The 25,929-nt window shown below is 46.8% G+C and overlaps 4 protein-coding genes and 1 long non-coding RNA gene across 53 annotated transcripts in view; 2 read left to right on the forward strand and 3 right to left on the reverse strand.

The window, feature by feature from the left end:
* Positions 1 to 205: 205 nt before the first annotated feature.
* LOC144065470 (uncharacterized) lies at positions 206 to 6,600 on the forward strand. The gene is made up of 4 exons (XR_013297179.1): positions 206 to 331; positions 4,952 to 5,032; positions 5,112 to 5,342; positions 5,903 to 6,600. It is a non-coding gene; the product is annotated as an uncharacterized LOC144065470 (long non-coding RNA).
* vgf (VGF nerve growth factor inducible) lies at positions 1,840 to 5,251 on the reverse strand. The gene is made up of 2 exons (XM_077588322.1): positions 4,946 to 5,251; positions 1,840 to 4,446 (listed from the first exon to the last, which is right to left on the reverse strand). The coding sequence occupies exon 2, from the start codon at positions 4,419 to 4,421 to the stop codon at positions 2,817 to 2,819; it is 1,605 nt and encodes a 534-aa protein (XP_077444448.1). The 5' UTR covers positions 4,422 to 4,446; positions 4,946 to 5,251; the 3' UTR covers positions 1,840 to 2,816.
* LOC144065469 (AP-1 complex subunit sigma-1A) lies at positions 5,991 to 8,100 on the reverse strand. Its single transcript, XM_077588323.1, has 5 exons — positions 7,909 to 8,100; positions 7,152 to 7,330; positions 6,967 to 7,075; positions 6,762 to 6,899; positions 5,991 to 6,681 (listed from the first exon to the last, which is right to left on the reverse strand). The coding sequence occupies exons 1-5, from the start codon at positions 7,909 to 7,911 to the stop codon at positions 6,634 to 6,636; spliced, it is 477 nt and encodes a 158-aa protein (XP_077444449.1). The 5' UTR covers positions 7,912 to 8,100; the 3' UTR covers positions 5,991 to 6,633.
* A 619-nt stretch (positions 8,101 to 8,719) lies between these two features.
* Positions 8,720 to 11,019, reverse strand: LOC144065735 (5,6-dihydroxyindole-2-carboxylic acid oxidase-like). The gene is made up of 7 exons (XM_077588778.1): positions 10,656 to 11,019; positions 10,155 to 10,477; positions 9,882 to 10,086; positions 9,660 to 9,827; positions 9,412 to 9,591; positions 9,192 to 9,338; positions 8,720 to 9,127 (listed from the first exon to the last, which is right to left on the reverse strand). Exons 1-7 carry the CDS (start codon positions 11,011 to 11,013, stop codon positions 8,940 to 8,942), a joined length of 1,569 nt encoding a protein of 522 aa, XP_077444904.1. The 5' UTR covers positions 11,014 to 11,019; the 3' UTR covers positions 8,720 to 8,939.
* Positions 11,020 to 12,143: 1,124 nt separating this feature from the next.
* Positions 12,144 to 25,929, forward strand: part of LOC144065839 (receptor-type tyrosine-protein phosphatase delta-like) — a 208,460-nt gene continuing 194,674 nt past the window's right edge. For 48 of the 49 annotated variants that reach the window (XM_077588977.1, XM_077589006.1, XM_077588976.1 and 45 more), the window contains exons 1-3: positions 12,144 to 12,281; positions 12,750 to 12,908; positions 20,041 to 20,192. The gene's annotated coding sequence lies outside the window, so the exon portion shown is untranslated. Of the gene's footprint in view, positions 12,282 to 12,736; positions 12,909 to 20,040; positions 20,193 to 25,929 lie in introns of all 49 variants that reach the window. The other variant, XM_077588978.1, reaches the window with a different exon arrangement.

Below are 25,929 nucleotides of genomic sequence, written 5' to 3' on the forward strand. Positions count from 1 at the left end.
CCAGCGATTTACGGAGCGCTGTTTTTGCAGAAGCTGTCCAGTGTACCCTCTGACTTTCTCCGTCGAGAATATGGCGGTAAGTTTTTTTTGCTCCATCTTGAGTCGCCATAGATATTTTATTGATGTAGCAAAACTAGCACAAAAACTGAATCATAAATATTCATTTATTTCAAGTCTTGAGTTTAATATATGGTGTGATATTGCAGGTCAGGTCTTTGTGGGCGGACCAAAGCTTCTGACCTACCATGCACAAGTACTGGGTCTCGTGGACACTTCTTCGAACCCAGTTTTGGATTTCCTATTTGGATTGATTCAAGTCAACGTGACACTGGTAGGACAAAACGCCACTCACGATTATTTTCATTTCCACACCCTTGCTCTAGGCCACATGTGTCAAAGTGGTGGCCCGGGGGCCAAATCTGGCCCGCCGTGTCATTTTGTGTGGCCCGGGAAAGTCAATCATGAGTGCTGACTTTCTGTTTTAGGATCAAATTAGAATGAAGAGTATAGATGTATATTAAATTTTCTGATTTCCCCCTTTTAAATCAATAATTGTAATTTTTTAATTTTTTCTGTGTTTTTAGTTCAAAAATCATTTTGTAAAATCTAAAAATGTATTTAAAAAGCTAAAATAAACATTGTTTTAGATCTATAAAAAACTGAATATTCAGGGTTTTTAATCCAGTTCTTTTAATCCATTTATTATATCTAAAATGGTCCGGCCCACGTGAAATTGAGTTGACGTTAACGCGGCCCGCGAACCAACCCGATTCTGACACCCCTGATCTAGATGCTTTTTGTGTTCCGCTTCAATGATGTTTTCCTAATTTTCTGCAGGCTCTAGTTGGACACCCCCACTATAGTCATTTTTTCTACCTTTTAAAAAGCCTTTGTTTGAATAGCATGACATTCCTAATAATAATATGAATCTTAATATAGTGACAACAATATAGTACAGTCGGTTTTCTGTGTAAAAATGTGAAGGAGCAAAACCAACGGTGCGTGTCTGCAGCAGAGGTGCAGTGATTCATGATGTCACAACGCTGAGAAGCGGGTGACTCATCCGGCCGCCAACATCTTCCCCGCGTTGCGGCACTTTGAACACACCGGCCAAGTAGTCCGCTTTATCGCTCCCTTAGGCGTTCAGCAAAAGTAGTCGTGGACATGTGCGTACTTGCATGTTTATTAAAAGACTTAGAACAAGGTACAACAAGAGTACATCACTCAAATCAGGATCTCAAGATACAACGTCGTTACTTTGGTTTGTTTTTTTTGTTTTTATTTGATTTTCATTGTTGCAAGAGATGCAAATAGACACCAACGTGCACTCTATACGAAAAGGCATTCTTAAAAAACGGCGTTCTTCGCCACGGTGACCAACTCTTTCTGTACGATTGACCATGACAGACGTCCAATGACGAGCCTATCGCCAGTAGGCGTCCGATCCTTTGGAAGTGGATTGGACGTCTATTAGTGATAAACTAGAATTTTTTCATCAACATCGAAGCCGTTGACCAGGGCGGCATTCTCTGCCAATCCTTTCACTTCCAATGGATTGGGCGCCTACCAGTGATCAACTTATTCACATCATGAACGTTTATCGCCACCTCGAGTCTTTTTAACGTTGCTGTGCTTGCCGGCGGCCATCTTGAGTCGAGAAACTGGCAATTGGAAATGAAGAGAAATACTTCCCCAGACGAGGAGACTAGTTCAGGACCCTCACCCTGTCTCGACAATCAGAAACAAGGCCACCTTAACGAGATAATTGAATTAGCTATGTCCCGCCTCCGAACCAGGAGACAACTAAAAACCTCCTTATTTGAAAACAATTATATGTAATAATACATACATGTGATTATAAGAAATATTTCTCTTCAGAAACTGAATCCCAAGCACAACTTATTGCCCGGCTTCGCCCCGTTAATTTTTTTCGTCTTCCCCGATACCAACAACGTCGTTTAAGTGTCGTACGGGAATGGATACAGTAACGATAGTTAAGGCTTGACCAAATGGACCAGGGGTCCCCAAACCGGTCCTCTAGGGCCGGTGTGGGTGCAGGTTTTTGTTCCAACCGTTCTAGCATAAACAGTTTGACCAATGAGATTTCAGCAGAAAACAAGAAGCACCTGACTGCAACCCACTGATTGCGAATGTAGGACACCATATAGGTGAAAAGGTGTCCTCTTTATGGGTTGGAATGAAAACCCGCACCCACTGCGGCCCTTTGTGGAATAGTTTGGAGACCACTGAAATGGACAGTTGGACATTCTGAAGCAGCCACCTGCTTACGTTCCCGCAAATAAGAACCCCCCCAAAAATGAACGGCGTAAACGCTAACGTCACAGTGATCCGTAAGGCAGCCGATATATTATCAGTTTGTAAACAACTTGCTTCGGGGTGCCATGAAAATATGTAGAATCGACTTGTTTTCTCGAGCATCTGGGCTCCCGTCGGAGCTAAGTGGTAATAGAAAAAAACCAAAACAAAAATACATGCAGGCTTTGGCGCTATAGCAACAAGGTAATTGAAGTTGTGGAGAGGGATGAGTCACTGGAGCCATTTTAGATCTGCCTCACAACCCCCGCCGTGCAAAAAAAAAAAATGTCCACAACTGTTTATCTCGCAGACTGGATAACACAAGATGGGAAATTTACGGATTAAAAAAAAATGCAGTCCTTTTATCTTCTTTTAAACGTTCCTGGTGGCCGAACCGCCTGCCACGTTTAGAGAGTCCAAATGTTTTGGTGCGTGGGGAGTTTCAAGCCTTCCTGGGATCGGCGAATCAAATCGGGCAACCCTGTCCTGGCTTCTGGGTCCTACACCCACCGTGGTCTCTTGGCCAGTAGCCGCTCGATGTATTCCTCCAGCGGAGATTTATCGTCGGGCGAGAGTCGGTTGTAAAACGGCTCCCGGCCTCTCCGCGGGTACGGCAGGCGGTATCTGGGGTAGTAGGGTTTGCGCTGAAGGTTCGGCGGGGGCTTCCTCAGGAGGGGCTGCACCCAGTTGAGGTAGCGTTGCTTCGGAGGGAAGGCGGCGTACGCGCCGTCCCAGGAGCGCGGCCCAGAGGCCATGGCCAGTTTGGGGACGTAGTAGCGGAACGCGGGTCGCCGGGGAGGGTAGAAGAGGGGCTGCGCGTTGGGGTAGCGCCTCCAGCCCCAAGGCTCGGGTTTCTTGGGCTTCAGCGTCTGAGGCCACGAGTAGGGTGGGGAGAGAGGATGGCTCCAGAATTCCTTGGGTCTTGTTGGCGTTTGCTCCTGAAACCAGTTTTTCAGGAGATGGAGGGAAGGCGGCTTGGACACGGGGTAGCCCAGCGCAGCGCCGCCGGCTTCCGGGAAGCTGGTGTGTGGGGTCAGGTCCTTTTTCTTCTTCTTCTTCTTCTTCTTCTCCACGTCGCTGATGATGTCCACCACGTCGTCGGCGGGCAGGTGTAGTTTGCTGGAGATCTCGATCAACTTGTCGATGGTCTGGGGGTCCACGTGGTCGTCCTCCTCCTGCTCCTCCTCCGACCGCTTGTCCTCGGCGGCGTCGGTGGACCACCGTGCGTCTTTGCCGCCATCGCCGTTCTGCCTGACCATGTAGCGCAGCAGCATGTCCGAGGCGATGTCGGCCAGCTTCTCCTCCTCCAGCTTGGCTCTCTGCACCTCCGCCGCCTGCCTCCTCATCTCCTCCTGCTCCGCTTTGGCTCGGGCTTCCTCTTCTTCCGGACTCAAAGCCTCCTCTTCCTCTTCCTCCGCTTGTCCGTCGGCGTCCCCGCCGTCTGCGAATGTTCCTCGGAACGAAGGAACCTTGTTGGCCCACTGCGCCTCCTCTCGCCATTTGAGTTTCTCCTTGGACGCTCCTTTGCGGAAGGGGATGATCTCATTATCGCCGCCGTAGGGCCGATTCTCCCTCCGCCCGTCATCCGCCCTTTTCGCCGTGGCGTCCAGGCGGGGGAATTCCTTCATCACCGTCTCAAGATTCTTCAGTTCCTCCGGGTTGAGCTGCTCCTCTTCGGCACCCGGCTCGGGCGGAGGTTCCCTCTGGACCTGGAGCGTCTGGCTGGTGGTGCGACTGTTGACCCTTTCGGTCATCTTCTCCTCTTCTTCCTCCGCTTTCTTCCTCTCCTCCTTCCCCTGGGCGGCCATCAGCAGCTCCAACTTCAGTCTCCCATCTCTGTCCCGTTCCCCCGCCTCGGGTTCGTCCCTCCTTTGTTCCGGCCGCGTGCCACCCAGGGACCCCAGTAAAAGGGCGGCCAGAGTTTTGGGGTCCACGTCGTCGAAGAGGTCTCCTTCGGCCCCGCCTTCGGGCGCTCGGGCGTCTCCCTCGAGATCTCTTTCGGTAGGGAGCGAACGCTGAGCCTCAGGGGGTGCCGTGAGGTTGGCCAGCGATGCCCTCACCAGGAGGACCAGAAGTAGGGCACTAGTCCTGCAGTGGGGACCCATCGGTGCCAGCAAGGATGGGAAATTCCTGTAGAAAACAAGATATTGCAGATCCGGTTGGCTAAAAGTTGTATGCTAGGGGTCCCCAAACCGGTCCTCGAGGGCCGGTGTGGGTGCAGGTTTTTGTTCCAACCGATCCAGCTCAGACAATTTGACCAATGAGATCTCAGCAGAAAACAAGAAGCACCTGACTGCAATCCACTGATTGCACTTGTAGGACACCAGATTGGTGAAAAGGTGTCCTCTTTCTCGGTTGGAATGAAAACCCGTACCCACTGCGGCCCACAGTGGAATAGTTTGGAGACCACTGTTGTATGCTAACGTGCCAGTGACGGCGAGACACGTCCGATGCATTTTGACCGGGAAGGGCGAATAAACGTCCCGGTCAAAATAGAAAAGGGTAAGGGATTCCCGCACCACAAAAAGGTCAACATTTTCCACGTAAAGTCGTCTTTTACCGTATTTTTCAGAAAAACCAAAACAAAAGAAACATCTGTTGTTCAAACAACGTGACTGTGTTGACTCACTTGCAGGCGGGCGCTCTGTGGGGGGATTCCAGCCTCGGCTCGTCAGACGTCACGCTCTCCCGGTCACGTGCCAAAGCCCGCTTCCTCGTGTGTGTGCGTGATTGCAAAAAATGTTCCAATTTATGGATTGATGTTTTTGTTGATGCTCTGATTTGTCATCGATCAGGCCCGGACGTCTTGGTGTCGGCGAGCCGGGATTCCTGGTCTTCCTCCGGTGTGTTTTCAGCACCGCGGACAGCATCGTAGGCCTCTTATACCCACCAGCGGACCCCACGTGAGACCTGCGTCAAGCGCTCCATTGACGTCAGCGGCCATTCAGAAGGAATTTCTGCACGCCTTGCTCAAGACCGCCCACCCGCCGCCGCCGCCCCCCTCCCTTCCCCGGCGGATCCGCTCGGTGAGCTGCAGTATTGCTCAATTCACTGGTGGCGAAAGCACGACTCCAATTTTACAGACGAGGAGGAATCGATTTTGGATCAAATTTCAGACATTTCGCTGGGATTATTCCTAGAGTTTAATGATACATTAATCCGGATTAAGATATCGATGGTTGAAGCACAATTGAATGCAAATGAAGACAGAAAGGCAAAAAATCAACATGGTTGATTTTCGAATAGGATTAAAAACAGGTTGGAAAGGAACTACGAGCGCCTGGCTCGTATAATGTCGATTATATCATGTAATCTAGTTTTAAATTGCATTGAAAAATACCAGGATTAAATTTGAAAAGGGTGAAATATTCCAAAAATTGGAGGAAATTCCCCCTTCAAAAATAAAAAAATATTTTTTTTTAGGGGAAATTAATCGGAACTTAGATTTTGATCTTTCCTATTTTGAAAACTATATCCAAAAATTATGTTTATCATTGTTAGCTTTGCTGTTACATTGACTATTTTTACCTGTAGATATGTATTCCTCCAATTCTGGATGGATGTTTATGAGCTCTTTGGTTTATAGCAAGCGGCCATCTTGGATGGGGCGACCAGCGTTTTGAGGATTTTGACAACACGCTGGAGAGAAGAATAAGTACATACGACGTGGCAAATGAGTCTTGAAAAAGGTGGTTTATTGAGTGCAGCAAGATACAAAGCCAAAAGGTAGAAAGCTGAGCTGGCAAAATGCAAACGAAGCTCCAGCGTTGTGCTCCACAAAAACCTTCCAAACATTTTGTAACAACAATTACAACAACAAAACCAACCTCCCGAAAGGTGCTCACTTTAAAGGTCATCTCGCCGAACGGACGAGGTCACCTGATTGGTCAGCGCTCCGGCAGCGGATTCAAGTCCGACCCGTTTGAAGTGAGAGGGCTGGCAACCACGGATAAAGTCACGGATGGGAAGGAGCATCTCGGCCAGTGGAAGTTTTCTGAGGTGAGCGTTTATTCAGAACCAGAGGAACCGGACTTACTTTAAAAATGGAAGGTTTCCAACGACACCGTGTTTACGGTCATGTTTCAGTGCCATTTGGACGACTGCTGACCCTCTCTGGCCAAACTAATTGGACGTCGCCGGCACCCGATAAGTTAGGAATAAACTTTCACCCCCGAAACTTCTGACCAATGGCAGCCATCCCAGTTCAAGCGGATCAAAAGGACATGTTTTTTTGACCTGACGGTTTCACACCGCTCGTAATTAAAAACAAAACAAAACAAAAAACCAGAAGAAATGTAGAAATACGAAGGTCTTCTGCTACGCCAAGCCCATTTCCTCCAGCACGCTCCTTGGCGACTCGTCTTCCTGCGTCGGGGAGGACACACCCAGTCCAGTTAACCATCGGAAAAGACGGAGCGGTCGCCGGCCGAGCGATTTTGGCCCACCTCCTGAAGTATGTCGGCTTGCTCGATGGCTTTCAGGACGCCCTTCTTGGAGGTGTCCTGGATCTCTCCCCCCATCAGGAACTCGTCCAGGATGAAGTACGCCTTCTCAAAGTTGAAGATGATGTCCAGCTCGCATACCTGGGACACGCAACGGCACTGAAACCGGACGGTGCGCGGGTGGGCGGGCGCCGGGGGGCTTACTCACGCTGCCGAAATATTTATCCAGGAGCTCCACGAAGCGGTGGATGACCTCCAGCGTGATCAGCTCGTTGTCGTGCTCCTCCACGGCGCAGCAGAAGTACAAGCTGGCGTACCTAGCGCGGCAAAGGGAGAGCATTCCTCGCCGTGGGCGACGACGGGGGGGCCGTGCACGTGCACGTGCCCGCCTACCTTTTATAGACGATCTTCAGGTCCCTCCACTCCAGGAAACTGCACATTTTGGGCTTGCGGGCCAGCACGATCTGCATCAGGTCCCGGACCATCTTCTTCTTGTCGCGCTCGGACGTGGCCGTGTACCACTTCTGCAGTCGCAGCTTGCCCTGCCGACTGAACAGCAGCATGAAGCGCATCTGTGGACCCAAAATGGTCGACTTTTAAAGTCCACACTTGACGTTTCTCTCGGGGGGACCGACCGGGGGGCCGACACGCACGTTTTCTACGTGGTGAGTATCATTTGCGCTGAAAGCGTTGCTATATTTGAAGCTTAGCTGCCATTGACGGCAATGGACGTCCAATACATTTATATATATCGCCATATCAATATAATGTTGTAGCCCCATTTGACAGCATTATTCAATATTTAAACCTCAGATGACAAGAAATCCTTTATTCAGGGTCATTATTTGTCAGGACACGCCCACCTGTCACTTTTCTGGACAATTGCCTGGAGCTCTCAGGCCCAGAAATGAGAGGTTGTTTACAATTAAAAACATAATTACATAGGAAATGGTGTTACCACAAAATGAACGATTAAACTAGTAGTGGTTCACATATTACTAAGAATTTCCCAGCTCATGTTAACAGATGCCAGGTGTATTTAGGACAGGTAAGAAGCCACTTCCTGAAACCTGACACCTTCCTAGCAAGAGCAGATAAAGGAGACACGTATTGTAGCTTTCCTCCCCTCCGATCAAAAAGGACAACTTACCATTTTCTTCAGGTTTCGGGTCGGCCAAGTGACGTTTCAGACCTAATTATTGCCTACAGGGCAATTCGCTCACATCCGTGAGTATCGACACTTATTCATATCTGTCACGTTGTGTGTCAGTACACAAGACATGCTACACACACACACACGCACACAACTGTACAGGCAAAAGCATCGTCTAGCCCTCTGCGCATGCGCCCGTGTTTTTTCTTTGCCCCATTAAAAGCTGCGGGCAACTCGAGGCAACGTAAAACGACTGCCGTCTTGTGGCCACAACTAGTACTGCTCATAATTAAATCACGTCCAAACCATTTTGAGTGGAGAAATGAATCATCTTCTGATTAAAAATGGCTAATTCAATAACTGAAAAGCACCCTTTGTGTGTTTTTAAAAGTTTAAATGTCTTGAAAGGGAGCCAGAAAAGAAAATATGACCAGTATTTGTTTCACAAATGCTTTTGACGTCTTTTGATAAGATTTGTTTATGTTTTTTTTTTTTTTAATATTTTGATGCTTTATCCTCACAAGGGTCGCGGGGGGTGCTGGAGCCTATCCCAGCTGACTTTCGGGCACAAGGTGGGGGACACCCTCATACCTAGGGGTAATTTAGAGTGTCCAAACAGCCTTCCATGCATGTTATTGGAATGTGGGAGGAAACCGGAGTACCAAGAGAAAACCCACGCAAGCCTGGGGAGAACATGTCAACTCAACATAGGTGGACTAACCTGGGTTTGAACCCAGGACCCCAGAACTGTCAGCCGCCAGGCCGCTCCGTCCATATATATATATATAATACATATATACAATAAACAGTCACCAGTCGTTTTTTTTACTGAACATTTACTGAAGTAGCTATTTGCAAGAATATATTTTAAGAGTGAAATTTGCAAGCGAATAGTCAAGTGCCGGAAGACAATACCTCACCGTTGGTTTCCAACAAAAGACGAATTAGCCCCTTTAGATAAAATAGTGTATCACTAGCATAACAATATCTGCACGGTTCCGCGGTTGAAGCTCGGACGGACGCCGCGTTCAGACGACAGAGTGGCCTTTGATGTCGTCGTATCGTTGGTACTGATCGGCGAGTAGAGGCTGGAGACCCTCCCTCTTGCGGGACCGGGCGCGAACCGCGCAGCTGGAGGCCACGAAGGCGGCGCCGACGAGCATCAGGCCGGCCACGATGCTCAACGTGATGATTTCGGTCAGCGTGAAAGGTTGACCTTGAACAAAAGCACGCTTTCAATTCCCGGGTGTCCCATCGAACCGGGGCGCCATTCTACATACCTGGCCATTCGGCGTCATAAGAGTACCCGAGGTTCTCGGGGGCGGTCGCGAACATCTCGGCGTTGGTCACGGGAGGCCAGAAAGGAACCATGTTGTAGCCTCGGTTGTGTCCGATCGGGGCGTCTCGCTCGGGATACTCGAGCGAGCCTACCGAGCGAGTCGGACATTGTTCTCGGCAAGAAACGGGAAAGCCGTCGCCCCCCCCGTCTGGGAAACGCACCTGGACTATGTCTTCGCAGCCATTCGTCGAAGATGGCGTCGGTGTAGGTGTGGAGCAAGACGAAGATGGGGTCGTTGGGCGAGAGGTGGGTCTGACCCCCGGTGCCGTTCAGGAAAAGATGGGCCAAGTTGTGGAGGCTCCTCACCGCGGGGTCGTAGTTTCCTTGGGGGGCGCTGTAGCCTACAAGCGGGGAAATACGGAACGTTCTTCCCGTGCTTCCAACGAATTTGGTGTAGATGGGGGGTCACCTTCAATGGTGTTCCTGAAGCTTTCCGAAGAGGTGGAGTAGTACGGAGCCGTGTCAAAGGTGCTCACTTGCAGGCAGTCGGCCACGTCACCGGGTTCCGGGAGACGCTGGACCGTGGGCCTGTCCACGTTGCCCGCCGGGTTCCTTCTTATCGGCGAGGTCTCGGTGCCTGGAAGCGGACGCACTTGAGCGTCAAGATCTTGCGACGGATGAGAAGCCTTACCGTTGCAGACGGTTCCCAGGGTGTCGTAGTCGGCCACGCTCTCGCAGATAACCCTCCACTGGGCGAAGACGGAGTTGGGACTGAGCGAGTTGACGTCAAAGCTGCTCCTGGCGCCCATCAGCTCGTCCGTGCAGATGTCGCACGTGCTGCCGCCGATGGCGAAATTCCAGTAGGGCAGAGCGAACGAGGGGTCTCGCAGCATGACCTGGAAAGGAGATTGCCAAATTTCAATTTCAATGGCTGGGGAAACACTGCCTGTAGCCCAAAACTCACTTGCATGTCTCGCTCCAGTTGGAGCAGGTGGTACCGGTGCCAGGTGACGAAGCCGGGACCCTCGTGGGAGAAATCCACCCCTCCGAAGCTGGGCTGGCCGGCACCCAGGTACGTCTTGCCGACGGAGTAGTAATGGCTCCAAACGAAGTAGTTGTAGATGGAGATGTTCTGGAAAAGCGAGGCGTTGCCTTCGGGACCCAGGATCTCTGCGCGGCGCCGGGTGGCGATCACCAGGTCCGGGTGGACCGTACGCTTGGCCCGGTCCAGCGCGGCGACGAAAGCCAGCTTCTCGGCGGCGCTGAGCCGCATCACGTTCCTTCTCACTGGTGGATTAGCCGCGAGGAGTGGATTTAGTCAACGAGTCGTGCCAGAATCTCTTTAATGACCCCGTGGAATTCGACAGGTTCAACAGTAACGAGGTCGGGGCGGGGTTGGACTTGGACTTTGGGTTCACGGACATTCGCTAGGCGTTCCGACTCACGGGAAAAAGGATGAACTCACCCACGGACACTCTCTGATCACAGTTGACTCCGGTCCAGCCGTGTCTGCACCGTCCGCAGTCGAAGCCGCTGAAATTGCCGTTGCACCGGCAGGTGCGGTTGAAGAAGCGCAACGGCCAGCGCTCTCGGTCGTCCCGGCCGTCGTGCGGGTACTGCGGCCCGTGGGGGCGCGCGTCGGCGGCGACGGCCACGCACTGCCCGCGGCCCGCGGCCGTCCCGCACGGGTCGGCGCCGAGGCCCGGTGGGGAAGGGCAACACCAGCCGCTCTGGATGCCCTCGGGGGTGGCGCATTCCCTGGGGAATTGGGCACCCGTCAAAACCCAGCACGCCACGAGCAGGAAACAGCGGCACCGCCACATGATGGTTTCTTTTCTTTCCGCGCATCGGCCCCCCCAAAACAAGCGCGGCCACTTTATATAAAAGATTAGCGCATGACCGCCCGGGTTGAGTCCGGCCCCCCGAGCCCGCGTGATTAACCTCTGGGGCCGAGTCACATCCACTCACATGATTCCCTCCTGGCCATTTTTTATTGCCGTATGAACAAGCACATGTGATGTAAGCGAGGCTGATCAAAATCTTTTCACAGGACACACACACATACACACACAATCAATACAATAATGATATATGTATGTATATGTATATATCTATATATATTTCAGCAACACGCTTATTTATATATTTATATATTTATTTATTTATTTATTTATTTATTAATTATTATATTATTACCTATTTATTTAAGTCTAAAATGTATTTTTCTGTGTCTGTATTCTCACCCTCTTGCTACTGTGACAATGAAATTTCCCAAATACGGCATTAATAAAGTTATAGAATCTAATCTAATATAATCTAATAGTACACTCCTGTAGTGCAATTCAATTGACATTGAAAGCAGATTTACAACAGATATTATATCATATCAAAAAGAAGAAACCTAAACAAAACACAAAGCTTGAATTGAGTTGGATTTATTTAAGATGGGGAAAACATTAATGAACCTTTATGTGTAAATATGCAAGATTATAGCTCCATCTTTTGTCCCTTGGAAAGATTGATGATAAAAACACAAACTAAATCATCAATGAATAATTAAAAACAGAAGTAGTCAACAACATACATAAGTAGGGAAGTACACACATAACAACTTACAAGCAGACAAATAAATAATCAATAAATAATAACAATAAATAATTAAAAACATAGGTAGTCAACAACATCAATAAGTAGGGAAGTGCACAAATAACAACAACAAACGAACAGATACATAATAGATAAATAATCATAATAATAAATGAATAAATAAATAATCAAGGAAGCACCATACAAACAAGGAGACGCACACAAATCTATTAAATGTCCATTTCCATATGTAATTCCGTATTGCTTCCTATTTGTTATGTTTTGGCCGAAAACCGCCCTCTACTGGCACTAGCTTGCCACTTGCTTTCTCTCCTAGCCAATTAGCTACAGGTTGAGGTTTGCATCCATTCGGATTGCAGTCACCTGCTTGATGTCGCAATCTCCTCGCTTGACGGCTGTCGTAAACATCAGCAGCCACTACTACACGGAAAGCACGCTGCCACAAACAATTCAAAACTACGCACAAACAACTCTTTTAACTGAGGTAAGAGTGAATCCCTCAACTATAATTCCTTTATAAAGCCTTTTGTTCAATATTTTCACGAAGATCGCGTGCGTGGACAACTTAGAAGTTAAGCCCCACGTAGTTCGTTCGTTTCAATGTTTGCGATCATGCGTGTTCAAGGTGAAATCATCTTATTATCATTATTATTTAAATCAAATCAGATGCATATGTCGCCGTTAATAGCAGCCAATGAGCTAAAGTGTGAGTATTTGAAGATCGAAGCATGTTTGGCAAACAGTTCCACTATTAGTGAACAGAGTATTCCTGCATTGTCGCATTATGACCACCGGAGGGCAGTGACGTCTCTCATGAGTAATGTAGCAAATGCTTTGCCTGCATCAGTGGGATGCAAAAAATATCTCCTTTAACATCCCCACAATGCACCTGTGTGTTTTATGTGGCCAAAATGACTCATATTTGCCTAATTGACGCAGACTTCTTTTTCAGGGAGGCAATTAATTGGCGTCTCAACGTCGACGGCCATTGATGTGCCGGCGCCGGATGGGAAACTTTGATAAGACTTCCATCCCGAGAACAAAAAAGGAAGCGGCAAAGCTTCTCGGCGCTAATGATGTCACCGCCGTGCACACGGGCGCTTCTATTACGGTAGGTACCACCCCCACGGAAGGTGAAGCTCCTCCTAAAAGAACCAGGCAGTAAACACCTGCTTACTTCTGGATAACCCTCACATTTACCACCAATATTTCCTGCACCGACAAAGCATTTTGGCCCGTCCTGCTAAAATCTGTGATATAATTTCATTCCAAAAATTGGACAATTCGGTGGTCTCTATGGTGTGTCTCACATTAGGAACGCTTGCGTAACAATGCGAGCCATCAATAATGCAAGGCACTCCACTTGTTATCCATTTTTAACGCGCAGCCTCTCTTGATGCAACTGCAATTGGACATTTGCGCCGTGACGTCGGCTCCTGCGCCTCTCGTGAGGAGACGACTTTATTTTGAAAGGAAATCAAATGTGGCAGGGAAGCGTTAAAGTATTAAAGCTGTCGCGGGGGGGCCGTGCAATGTCGCAGAATAACGTCATAGCCGCGTCCTGGCTGGGACATTTTGGAATTTTCGTACACTTGGACTCCATTTTGGTTCGGCTCCAATTTATTTGCCATGCAAAAATGGGACTACCGTATTTTCACGACTATAAGGCGCACATAAAAGTCTTCAATTTTCTCCAAAATAGACAGGGCGCCTTATAATCCAGTGCGCTTTATATATGGACCAATACTAAAATTGTTATCACGGTAAAATAAAATGAATCAGTTGATAGGGTACACCGACTACTATTTTCCAGTAGACAAAGTACTGCGCAGTGACTGCTGGGATATGTAGTAGTTCTTTTGTCAATTCACTCAATGGATTGTGGCCTGTATACATCGACATCAATTCAGCTTGACGAAGCATGGAAAGCACCGTTGGAAAAGTTACGCTAGCTACCAGCTAGCTACTATTTGCGAATGGATTGTGGCCTGGCGATCGGCATCAACACAGCTTTACGAAGCATGGAAGACAGCGTTGGAACAGTTACGTTAGCTACTAGCTAGCTACTATTTGTGAATGGATTGTGGCCGCCTGGAGGAACGTATAAAACTCAGCGTTTTCAATGACTAATTTGGACAATTGTTCAATTCGGACACAGAAAATGAGGACTTTGATGGATTTGTGGGTGATGATGACACGAGTAAGTAGTAAAATGGCTAGATGAAGTACAACTGAACTCATTTTTGCTTCCGTTGCCTTTTTAAAAACGTGTTTTTAGCGTGTGGGTGTAGCGTGCAAGAACTATATATCCCAGCAGTCACTGCGCACCGGAAACCGGAAATGGAGTCTGGGGCTGCTTCCGGTAACCAGCGCTATTGCGGTTCGATATTCATATATAATATATATGCGTCTATAAAAACGGTGCGTCCTTTGTGTGTTTCAAATACAGAAATAGCACTCGTTACTGACACTGCGGCTAAAAATACGATGCGCCATATAGTCGTGAAAATACGGTAAATTCAAAAACTCATTCACTGCCATTGAGTGATAGACTTAGAATGAGTCCAAGTCCAAATACTCCCTGTCCAAGTTTTCCAATTTGACATTTTGTAACGCAATAAAAATAAATGAAACATTCTTATTCTGTTTAGAAGAAAAGCAAGCGTCAAAATTTTAACTTATGACTACTCTTATATGAAATAAAATGGTCCCGTTTCAAAGCAAATCTGGGTTGATTTGTCAAGTCAATGACCGCAAATGTCCAATTTGTGTTTAAAAATGTTACTTATATACACAGATGTTGTTTTTTAATGGTTCATTCATAACAGAGACATTTTTGTTGCGTCTTTTTAATGATTTGTTCCCCCTCGCGTTGGCTTTTATCTTTCTGCGATCATAAATGCGCTTCATAAGTCCTCCATCTTAGCACCGTGCCCTTAAGTTTAATTAAATATTAAAGTTTTTATTGGTTTTTGGTCAGGAGAAACAGAGAATTCGCCTCCCGACACAACGTTGACGTTATTGCCGTCACTGCCAGTAGCCTCGAGTCTATTTAGGGGCGTTTGGGAAAAAAGGGGAATTGCTGGAGAAAAGCTTACGGGAGAAGACGAGATGGGCCGACAATAAGCCGGTCCTTGACGGTATTGGTCACGCCAAAAAGCAGGCATTTTGCTCGTTAAAATTGCACCAGTCGATGACGTACTTTTACAGCAATTTAGTCATTTTCATTCATGTGCATTTTCTTCTTTTTTAAGACTCGACGGCGAGTGGCAATCATTTTTCCACCCGTTTTTTTTGTCAATGGTCTCATGATTTGCCACGTTATAAAACAGCCACATTCCACATAATGCTGTCCTGGTTTTGGGATACGTCAAAACTCTTCCACATTTTAGCTTTTCTTCCCGCGGCTAAAATATTTCTCCGCTGCCCAGAGTGGAAAGGTCACGGAAGGCAGAACACATTTATAAAATGTGACAGTCGTTAGTGCCAAAACCTGTGGCTTTATTGCCGCTATTGTTGCGTGTATTTTCACACAAAAGCCTTCATTTGCATGAGAGAATGGAAAAATTGATTTCTTTTTCAAATAACCGCCCCCTAAAATAAACTAAAATTGGTCTTCGTTAGAAAAGAGCCACCTGAGAGGACATTTTTCAGTTAACAACAAAAATATTTTGGGAATTCCATCCTTCTGAGAGGTCCACTCATTGTAACCGGTTCAAATGATTGGTCGCCGTCAGTGGCAGGAAATGAGTTCAAATTTTGGGGCTCACGGGCCGAGGTGGCAGGCATGCCACGAGCACTTGCGGATAAAGGACTCCAGTTGAGTATGGTGGTACTCGGACGTTTGGTCGCCGGACTTTTGGTCGCCGGACGTTTGGTCGCCGGACGTTTGACAACATGACAGAGAGTTTACTGTTGAAACCAGCTCTCAAAATTATATTCATGAGAGAGAGAGTTTAATATCTAAATATCTACTGTTGAAACCACCTCTCAAAATTGTATTCACCCGGGCGACCAAACGTCCGGGCGACCAAACGTCCGGGCAACCAAACGTCCGGGCGACCAAACGTCCGGGCGACCAAACGTCCGGGCGACCAAACGTCCGGGCGACCAAACGTCCGGGCGACCAAACGTCCGGGCGACCAAATGTCCGGTCACGGAGTATGGTAAACTCTCTTGGGAAGAAACAGTCCTTGAGTCTGTTTGTCTTGGATGTTATGGTCCTGTAGCGCCTGTTTATAATGACAATAAAAGCATTCAATTCAATTCCAATAAAGCCCGAGCCGGATGGGGGCGGGCCCAGCTCTGTGGTGGGAATCATCAATCACGAGACGCCTCCCTCCGGTCGACTCCGGCAGGTCCCGCCAAGAACACGGCGCCGGCGCCGAGGCCGGCCGGGCCGAAGCCTTTCCTGGCAGATGAGTGTGCCCTTGGAACACTCATCTGCCAGGAAAGGCTGGATTGATGGGCAAAGCCACCTCGCGCCGAGGGGGACAGGTTTTTTTTTTCCCGTGTCGTCTTACAGTCAGAGGTAGCAAAAAGTATCGAGGAAACTTGGAAGTATTTGCCGTATTGTTTCCGCAGCGGCAATTCCAAGGTCGGCCGTCGCCGTTTCCGCGCCGCTGAAGTGTAGCTAGCCCACCTGCGTAATTGGCCTCCTGGCATCTTTGCACATTAAAATACCTTTGAAGCTCACCCGCCGCGTTTACCCGCAGAACAAAGAAGCGAGATGGCGCGCCGGTGAATCTCATCCGCGTTTGCCCCACCGCCGGACCCGATATGCAAACGAGCCGTCTGATGTAGACCGATACGGGCGTTCCTTTCCTTTTTTAAAGGTGTGTTTATCATCAAAGCGACAGACGGCATTTGAAAGGCGACGCTAGCATTTAGTTTGGACCGTTTGCAATTAAAGTTTGGGTTGAAGAGTCTCAACTGATTGACAGCAATGAGCTTGGATCGAACCATTGGGTTTCGGTGGAATAATTCACTCATTTAGGCCTGATATTTGTCGGAATTGTTACTATTGATAAGCATTTTGAGTCCGTTGCTTTCTGAACTTTTTTGTTGCGAGTCAAGTAGATGACTTTTTCGCGGGCAACCGGATTCGGCACGCCAATTCTTGATCCGAAAGTGCTCACGCAAGATTTCCCCGGGTGCTTCGTAGATGAGGGTAGGGGGGCTAAACAATTAGTGACTGTTTCCAATTGTAATTAGTGAATTATTTAGCACCATGTAAGCATGACAGGAGGAGATAGGGTAAACAGAAGCGTTCCATTTTCGCGTTTCCAGAATAAGCTCTTGTGTCAAACGTTAGGGAAGCACGAGTAAAAACCTCTGAGCTGCATTTGGAGAAATCAGACCTGAACCGTAGACTAGCTTGACTTTCAGCTCCAAATGAAATACTTCAATTAGACTAGGGCAGCAATACCGATGCCATGAACCTCCAAATGGGTCGAATTGAGCGCAAACGGACACCGTAAGATGCCAAAACTCACGATCGGACTCGGTCTACCGTTGTCGAGGGTGCCGATCAGCTTTGAGTAATCCTCAATAGGACTTTTTACGAAACTGTGGTGGTATTCACAGTGTTTTATGCAGTGGTCTGTTGGGGATGCGGGACCACGAAGAGGGACAGGAACAGGCTGAATAAGCTGGACCAGCTCTGTTCTGGGCTGTCCTTTGGACTCTGTGGAGGAAGTGGGAGAGCGGAGGATGCTGACCAGGATGATGTCCATCATGGACAGCACCTCCCACCCCCTGCATGAGTCTATGGAGTCCCTCCGAAGCTCTTTCAGCAATAGACTGCGGCACCCTCATTGCAGGAAGGAGCGGTTCCGCAGATCCTTCCTCCCATCAGCTGTCAGTCTCTTTAACAAAACAAATGGCTGAGTGTTAAGACCTACCGTATGCATGCATGTACATCTTAGTGTATGTATGTTATATCTGCTTATATATATGTATGTGTACATGTGTATGTACACGTATGTGTATATGTATATGTATATATATATATATATATATATATGTGTATATGTATATATATATATGTGTGTGTGTATATATATATATGTATGTGTATATATGTATATATATATATATATATATATATATACATATATATATACATATACATATATGTATATATATACATATATATATGTATATATATATATATATATATATATATATATATATATATATATATACATATATATGTATATATATATATATATATATATATATATATATATATATATATATATATATACATATATATGTATATATATATATACATATATATATATATATATGTATATATGTATGTATATATATATATATATATACATATATATATATGTATATATATATACATATATATATATGTGTGTGTGTGTATTTCAGCAACACACTTATTTATATATTTATTCATTTATTAACTTACTTATGACCCATCTATTTATGTCTAAAATGCCTTTCCTATTTCTGCATCCTCACCCTCTTGCTACTGTGACAACGAAATTTCCCGAATACGGGATGAATAAAGTTATCCAATCCAATCCCAAAGGTGCCAATGTGGAGTGTCAATGATCATTTTTGGCGAACCCGCCGTGTGAAGCGCTTGGCCTCGCCTTCCTCATCCTCTTTGTTTGCCAAGATGGTGTGCTGTTCGCAAACACAGCGGTTCCCTAATTCCACTCCGGTACCGTTCGCAGCCCCGCGACTAATCCTCCGAAGGCCACGGCGACACACGGAAAATATACATAGATCGGCGAAGATCCCAGGCGCCGCGCTTTGCTTTTTCGCCGCGCCAGAGAAGAATGGTGTCAAACAACGGAAGGCCATCTGGCGCTGTTGACAATGATCCAAAACACGAGTATTTATTCTCCAGGTTGAAAAGCGAAAATACCTTGCTTTCTTTGAAATAAGGAGGCGGAGAAATAACTTGGACGCTAGAGTGGCTCGGCAAGGACGACTGCTCGCACCTTAACAAAATCTTCCGAAAGCTTTCTTGTTCCCCGTGGCAACGGTTACCCACGCGCCGACCTGCGGTTCAATGCGTTTTTTCAGGAACTCATTGGCGATTGGAGTTAATTAAGAAAGTCAATTTGGAAGAAAAAAAATCGTTCATTCACAATGGATACATTAAATCAGGGGTGTCAGACTCGGGTTAGTTCGAGGGCCGCGTTAACGTCAACTCGATTTCATGTGGGCCGGACCATTTTTGATATATTAAGATTTTTTTTTAAATAAATGGATTAAAAGAACTAGAGTAAAAGCCCTGAATATTCAGTTTTTTATAGATGTAAAACAATGTTTGTAAAAAAAAATATATTTTTAGACTTTACAAAATGATTTTTGAACTAAAAACAGAAAAAATGGATTAAAAAATGACAATGATTGATTTAAAAGGGGGAAAATTAGGAAATTTAATAATATCTATACTCCTCATTTGAATTTTGATCCTAAAACAGAAAGTCAGCACTCATGATTTACTTTCCCGGGCCGCACAAAATGCTGCAGCGGGCCAGATTTGGCCCCCGGGCCGCCACTTTGACACATGTGGATTAAATGATGACACCGTCTGTAGTTTCCGAACCTCCCAAAAAGCCATTTTGGATCTCGAGATGCCCGCGGTTTGGCTTCACGTGGACTCGTGTCGCCGATTGATCAGTTGGCTGTCTTCTGAGGGGGACTTCATGTTTTGGGGACTATTCTATTAAAGGTTCCGTCCAGCGAGGTCCCGGCGGTGGCCATTAGGGCGGCCCCGCAGCCATTAATCACACACACCGGTAAGCGTGAGGCGCGGCGTCCGCCCCGACTTTGCGCCTGTCGTTCGTTAGCTCTCTTTTCGTAGCATCTGCACCGGCGCCCCCTCCCTTTCCCCGCCATCCCACCTGGAGTTGGTCCTGTTCTTGCTGACGTCCCCACTTTTCAGTCCCCACGTTGCGTGAGGAAATGGAGAACAGGCAGCTTTTTCCAGTGTTCTCTCAGGAAAAGAGCTGGCTTTGCCATTCTAAGGCTGAGCTTCTAATTATCAGAGTAAAGTTTTTTTTGGGGGGGGAATATATTGTCACTGAAAACTTCAGGGAATTCAGTTCTATTTTGAGAAGACAAAAAGCTGCACTATTTACAAATAAAGTGGGTTTTTTTGCAGGTGTATGGCTTTATTTGACTTCTTTTTATGTTGTCAAGTACTGTTTTCACTCTTTTATTGATTAGCTTTGTTTCCGTGTCACAATCAGGCCCAGAAAAAGATGCTACCAAAAAGATGCTGTGCCAAAACGACGTTCCCTTTTGAAGCGGAGGCAAATGCAACGTGATCCGTATGGGAGGTGGCATTTTCAGCATCATGTGACAATTATTTTGGATAAATATCAACATAGCACGTTGCAAGGTATGTAGCCTGTTTTTTTTTCCCCTTTCTTCTCTTTCCCCTTTCTTCTTTTGCTCTTATTTTTCTCAAAGAAGTTCTATTTCGGGTTGTATTTGTTGCCCACCAACGCACGATAAAGCTTTGCCAAAAAGTGCTTCCGTCAGCAAATGAGTTGGAATATTCGAAGCTAACATCGGGCCGGTAATCTTTGATCGACGATCGCTAATTCAAACAATCAGGCTGTTGTGACTGGGTATCGATGTTTTTTAAAAAAATGTATTTGTTTATATTTTTAAGTATGAACTCATGAGTTGCCTTTCGTCGTTGTTGGGGTTATTCTGGGATATTATTATATATGTGCGTATTAATCATATGTATGTGTGGAATATTAATCATTATATGTATATGTGATACATTAATCATTATAAGCAGACGAAAGCTCAGTATAACGGTTCGTATGTACCGTTGTTCGTAACTCGAATGTTCGTAAGTAGGGGAGCGTCTGTATTGACCTGTCAGATCACCAAGTTCCGGGCCGAGGACTGTTGATCTGAGTTTGCAATGAAGATCTGTGAAGGACTCTTAAATTGCTTTGACTTGGATTCCGGCAGGTGGGGATAATCGAATCAATTTCCGAAAATACTCGCATATTGTTTCAAAATACTGTCGCTCGGTTCACCTTTTATGGAAATTATTATGCTTACTTGTGCAAATCGCTTCAAGTTATCGCTGGATTATGTCAACGATGTCTCTCCTTTTATTAAAGTATATCTAATAATATACCTATCAGTCGTCCAAGCCCATTTGACGGGGAGAGGGCCTTCCAGTCAAATTGGATTGGATGCCGTCAAACATGATCGCTTTCCATGGCTGTTATTGAGTTGAGATAACGGGTCATAAAATTAGCCACCATTAAGTAAAATGCAAAAAAATGGATGTTCTCATGCTATCTATATATTTTCATTTGCAGTATCGAAACAAAAAGATCAAATATCCATCTCATTTCCATTCCCTGACCGACACGTGACCAATTTTCTGAAAAAATGGCCATCCGGTTTGGACAAAGGCGCTTACGTAGGCTGTCCTCAAAAGTCAGCCGTGGCCAATTAAGACAACTCCAGTGCGTCAAAGAGGAGCAAATGCAGTTTCCATGTCTTTTCTTTTAAAGCAGTCGGGGAAAAAAACAACAAGCCTCCTTTCGAGACTCTCCCGCTCTGTTCTTGATTCAACAGCCGATTTAACATTCGACCCAGTTTCCGGCGAGGATCTCCACCGGGACGCAACCCAAAAGTGTCATGCAGCAGAACCGGAATAATAAAGGGCCTCGCTGCGGAAAATCAAAACGAAAACAAGCACCCCCCACCAATCTTTCCGCAAATAAGCGTTCACGTCACTCCGCTTATCTGCCACGCGCTCACAATGGCGAGTTCAATTGCTTAAGAGGCGCTATTGGAAACAAAGGGCGGGACAATAACTGCCATTCAAGGCTTTCCGATCGTGGAAAATGACATCCGACGTTCCCAGTCGCCCTCGGGCGTGTAATTAGTATCGTAATTTCATGTAATTAGCGTCACCGCGCCTGGTCGTCAACGAGGGAACCTGATGGGAATTTTCAGGAACTCTCGGCACGTACGACGGCTTCTCACTTTAATTAAAGCGACGCTGTTCTCCAATATGCGCTGAGTTAGCAAGCGTCCTCAAATGAAAGCTTTGAGCTCATTGGTCGATGAGTCGTCCAATCTATCTGAAGTGGGAAAGTGCCCGACGAATCGTGCCATCGAATGACTGCCGGTCAAAATGGATTGGATGTTTACCGCCGTCAACGGCAACCCACGAGTCAAGATCTAAAACCCAGTGGCGGGCCGTCAGGGCCTTCAAGGCCTTCTCTGCTGGCCTAAGACATATCTGAATCATATATTATATTTTGTCCAGGAATACTTATCAAATAATTCCAAATTGTCTGTTTAATCATTAAATGCTGCAAGGAAGTGGATTTTACTCGTTGAATGCGCTACGAGAAAATGCACGGACCGCCACTGCTAAAACCAGATGAACCCATTTTTAAAACCTTCTTTGCCGGATCACATCTGGGACGTCTCGAATTTTCTTTTTGAAAACATCTGGATGAGACCCAACGCTCCCACCGTTCATTGTTTTTGAAATACTTTTCAAGTTTACACCAGGTCTCGCCGATTCAAAATCCATATTAGACTGGAGCTACTTGAAAATGATCTAGGCCAACTTGCTGTAAAATTGCACGGCCTTGGTTGTTGCCTTGCGAGAGTTTGGCTGGCTTCCCTTTCCCATGCGTTAGGGCTATAATTAGCCTAGATTAGGCGGAGACGACTTGGAAAGAAAACACACGCATTGTAATATTAATGATCTGCTTGTGAAAACATTGCTTCATCAAGGAATTCTCGAGGCGTCACCAGATGACGGGCTACGACTGTCGCCATCGGACATCGTGGCTTTTGTCGTATTCCGCGGGGAGGCGGTAGACCCTCACTTTTTTTGGCACGTTAAATTTAGGGAGGCGGCACTGGAGCTCATTTCCACATTAAACGAATGTACGAGCGCAAAGTGCGCTGTGAAAGGAGAACAAAGTTTCCCTTCATCTTTCGGGCCAATGCTTTCCCACCCTCTGCCAAGCGCTGGTTTTATTTATGAATCTTTTTTTCCCCTGTTCCCGCTCTTTGTTTGAACTTTCTATTCATTGGCGACAGAGATGGAACGCTCCCAAAGTTGGCCTCGGACCGACTCCGCGGCTCTCGGCAGTCCACGACCGGGGCCGCCTTTGATCTATGGAGGGTTCGCCGGAGGTGTCCGTACGGGGGACGCTTATTTCCCCCGGGAAAGGTGTCCACAATCGGTGCGCCTAAAAATATATTACCGGTATAAAGTCTAACGTGAATGGCTTTGAAATGTTAAATCGTGGATATACGAGACGCCCCCTGGTTTAAAGCCCTTGATTACCCAGTTAATCTGTCTTGTAGGGTCACGCTTTGGACAGTGTTCTACTTCTGACCTTGCGGGGCAGGCGCTAGGGAGAACTACAACAGACTCCATACGTACGAGATCCTGATAGACTGGCGTGACTGAAGGTTTGGCTCACGGTGGTGTTCGGGCTCGTTGAACTCTGGCCGTGAATATTAGGGTTCTCATCTTCAATGAAGTCAATCGAATAGCCGCATACCGTATTTTCACGACGATATGCCGCTGACACCCGGATTGAATTGAATCCAAGCCCCGTTCTAACTATTTTCCACAATGTTGCATACCGAGCTGCCTGCAACATAATGTGCCAGACGCCGCGCTCGCGGGGGTGACGGATTTCAAAGCGGGACGACCATCAATCACTGTCTGGAGGTGATTGGTTGTTTGTGTCAACGAGGGTGCGGCGGCGGGCTCTCCATCTTGAACGCGCGAAGGCTGGCTGATTGCTCTCTCTGCATTCATTGGAGCCGCCTGACACTCGCCTGGTGAAGCCGGAGAGGAAATTCTTATTTACACTCGGACTTGGGAAAACCCCAACGTGCAAGATGGCGTTTGGGTTTCTTTGGACGGAACGGTCGGGTCCGCCTAGGGAAGTTTCTGGAGCAAAGAGACTATTTGTGAGGCAAAAGCGCAAATCAAGGTGTGGCGTCTTGCAAAATGATCAGCCAAATCTCAAGAAAATGGAATGTCATTTCTAGTTACTTTCCTTCACTGTCCTTTATTTCCTGGTTGGAAATGCCCCGAAAAAGAACAGATCCCATCTCGAAGCGGGAGGCCAAAATGTTGACACGAGTCTTATCGCGTATTGCCCGGCGGAACGTCTCCGCCAAGGCCTTTTCATGGCCGGCCGAAGAAAGGAACCTTGTTAGTGAGCTTCCCCGCGCCCACAAAAAAAGGACTGGGCTTTAAAGAATAATTGGAAAGAGACCTTTGGCAGAAATGAGCGAACGGCGCCGCGATTGTCCCCGACGGGAGACGCTTAATGGCATCCGGGTCGTCCGGATCCTCCCGAGACGTCGCTAAGCCCCCCGACAATGGGAGAGGAATCATCTGCCGTTGGCCCGTCTCCACATGGGGACCACCCAACACAGATTGGCATCATTGTGCCACGGAGGCCATTTTAATTTGTTTGGGGGTCACTAGACAGATAGCGTTGCATTGATCTGGATCTTTTGTCTGGCAAAGAAAACAGGCAATTCGAGTGAGGAAAGAAAAAGTCAACCAATTGGTTCAATGCAGCAGGGCAACGTGATTGAAGTGCATATTCAATAAAATACACGAATCCCGTGTGATGGACTTCAGTTCAGTGCTGTTTGGAAGTACTTCAGGTCTTTTACTGGTCTCTTTCCAACCATCAGTTGACTCCAAGGGTGTCAAACCACTGTTAGATTTTCCCTCGCTTTTGTTGTTGTTACCTAAAAAATGTCCCAATCCTTTTTTTTGAGTCCTCAATAGCAAATATTTACTCCTCGATCCGTCATTGAGGACTTTGTATTGAAATTTTTATTTTGCCAAGAAACATGAAGTTGATCATCTATCAGTGGCGGTCCGTGCATTTTCTCGTAGCGCCTTCAACGGGTAAAATCCACTTCCTAGCAGCATTTAATGATTAAATACAAATTCTGGAGCTTTTCAGACATTACAACCGGGCCCACAATTGAAATATTATTTAGGGATATAGCCATATTTTACTCACAAAAATCCTTTTTAACTGTACACAATATCCATCCTTTCTTTCTTCCTTCTTTTCTATCGCCATCGAAGCTAATGATGAAAGTCGAGGCTGTCCTGTCGTATTTCTGGCATAGTCCGTCTTGAAAATGGCTTTGAATCAACACAACAATATATTTGCTTGTGCAGCTCGCTCCAAATACAGTTTGGTAGCTCCAATCATAGTTAGTGAAAGCGATGACGTAGAACTGATTGTGAAGGCCTTGGGGCAGATTTCTGACCCTGGCAACAAATAATGGCTGAAATGTGATTGGTTAAATGCTTCAATATGAAAACACACATCTGGAAGCAGTGCAACCAGGGGGAAAAGCAATGAAAGGAAGCTAACAGACCATTTGGAATTATTTAATATTGATGGACAAAATATAATATATGATTCAGATATTTCTTAGGCCAGCAGAGAAGGCCCTGACGGCCCGCCGCTATCATCTATTCATGTGTTTCCTCATTTAAACTGCCCGCCGTGGACTGAGATGGACGTCCAATCCATTTGGCGACCGAAGGAATTCGCCGCTCTGGTCCAAAGAGATTGGACTCGGTGTAACGAAAACTACCTTCGGCCTAGAGCAGACTTTCCCAAAGTTGGCCCTTCATGTTTCCGTTTTGAAAAGCGACTCACGGCGGCATTTTCAAGGTGGCCGCTTAATGCCGACTCAAGGCCGTAAGTCACGGCGCCGCGCATTTATTCCTCGCCGCTTCGCCGAAGCCATCCCTCACCACTCGTGCTTCCTGTCATACATTCTTTATGATGCTCTGATAACCTGGCACGGGATTGGTCAGAAAATTGGGCTCGGAGGGGCGGGGAGAGGAGATCAACGCCGTCGATACATCACAGATTGGCGGGGACAGATTTGACAACGGCGGCCTGACTGAAACGGCGTTAAACGGCGGCATCGGCGTGACAGCTAAGCAATCTGCCCGCGACCCCGAAGGCGAATCGGCCTCAACCACGAGATGAAATCCGTTGGGTCTGAGGGAATTTCCGACTCCTTGAACGTTCTGTAGTTGTAAAACTCTTCAGGGACGCTAACCC

Source organism: Stigmatopora argus, chromosome 20 (assembly GCF_051989625.1).
Source record: "Stigmatopora argus isolate UIUO_Sarg chromosome 20, RoL_Sarg_1.0, whole genome shotgun sequence".
Lineage (NCBI taxonomy): Eukaryota > Metazoa > Chordata > Actinopteri > Syngnathiformes > Syngnathidae > Stigmatopora > Stigmatopora argus.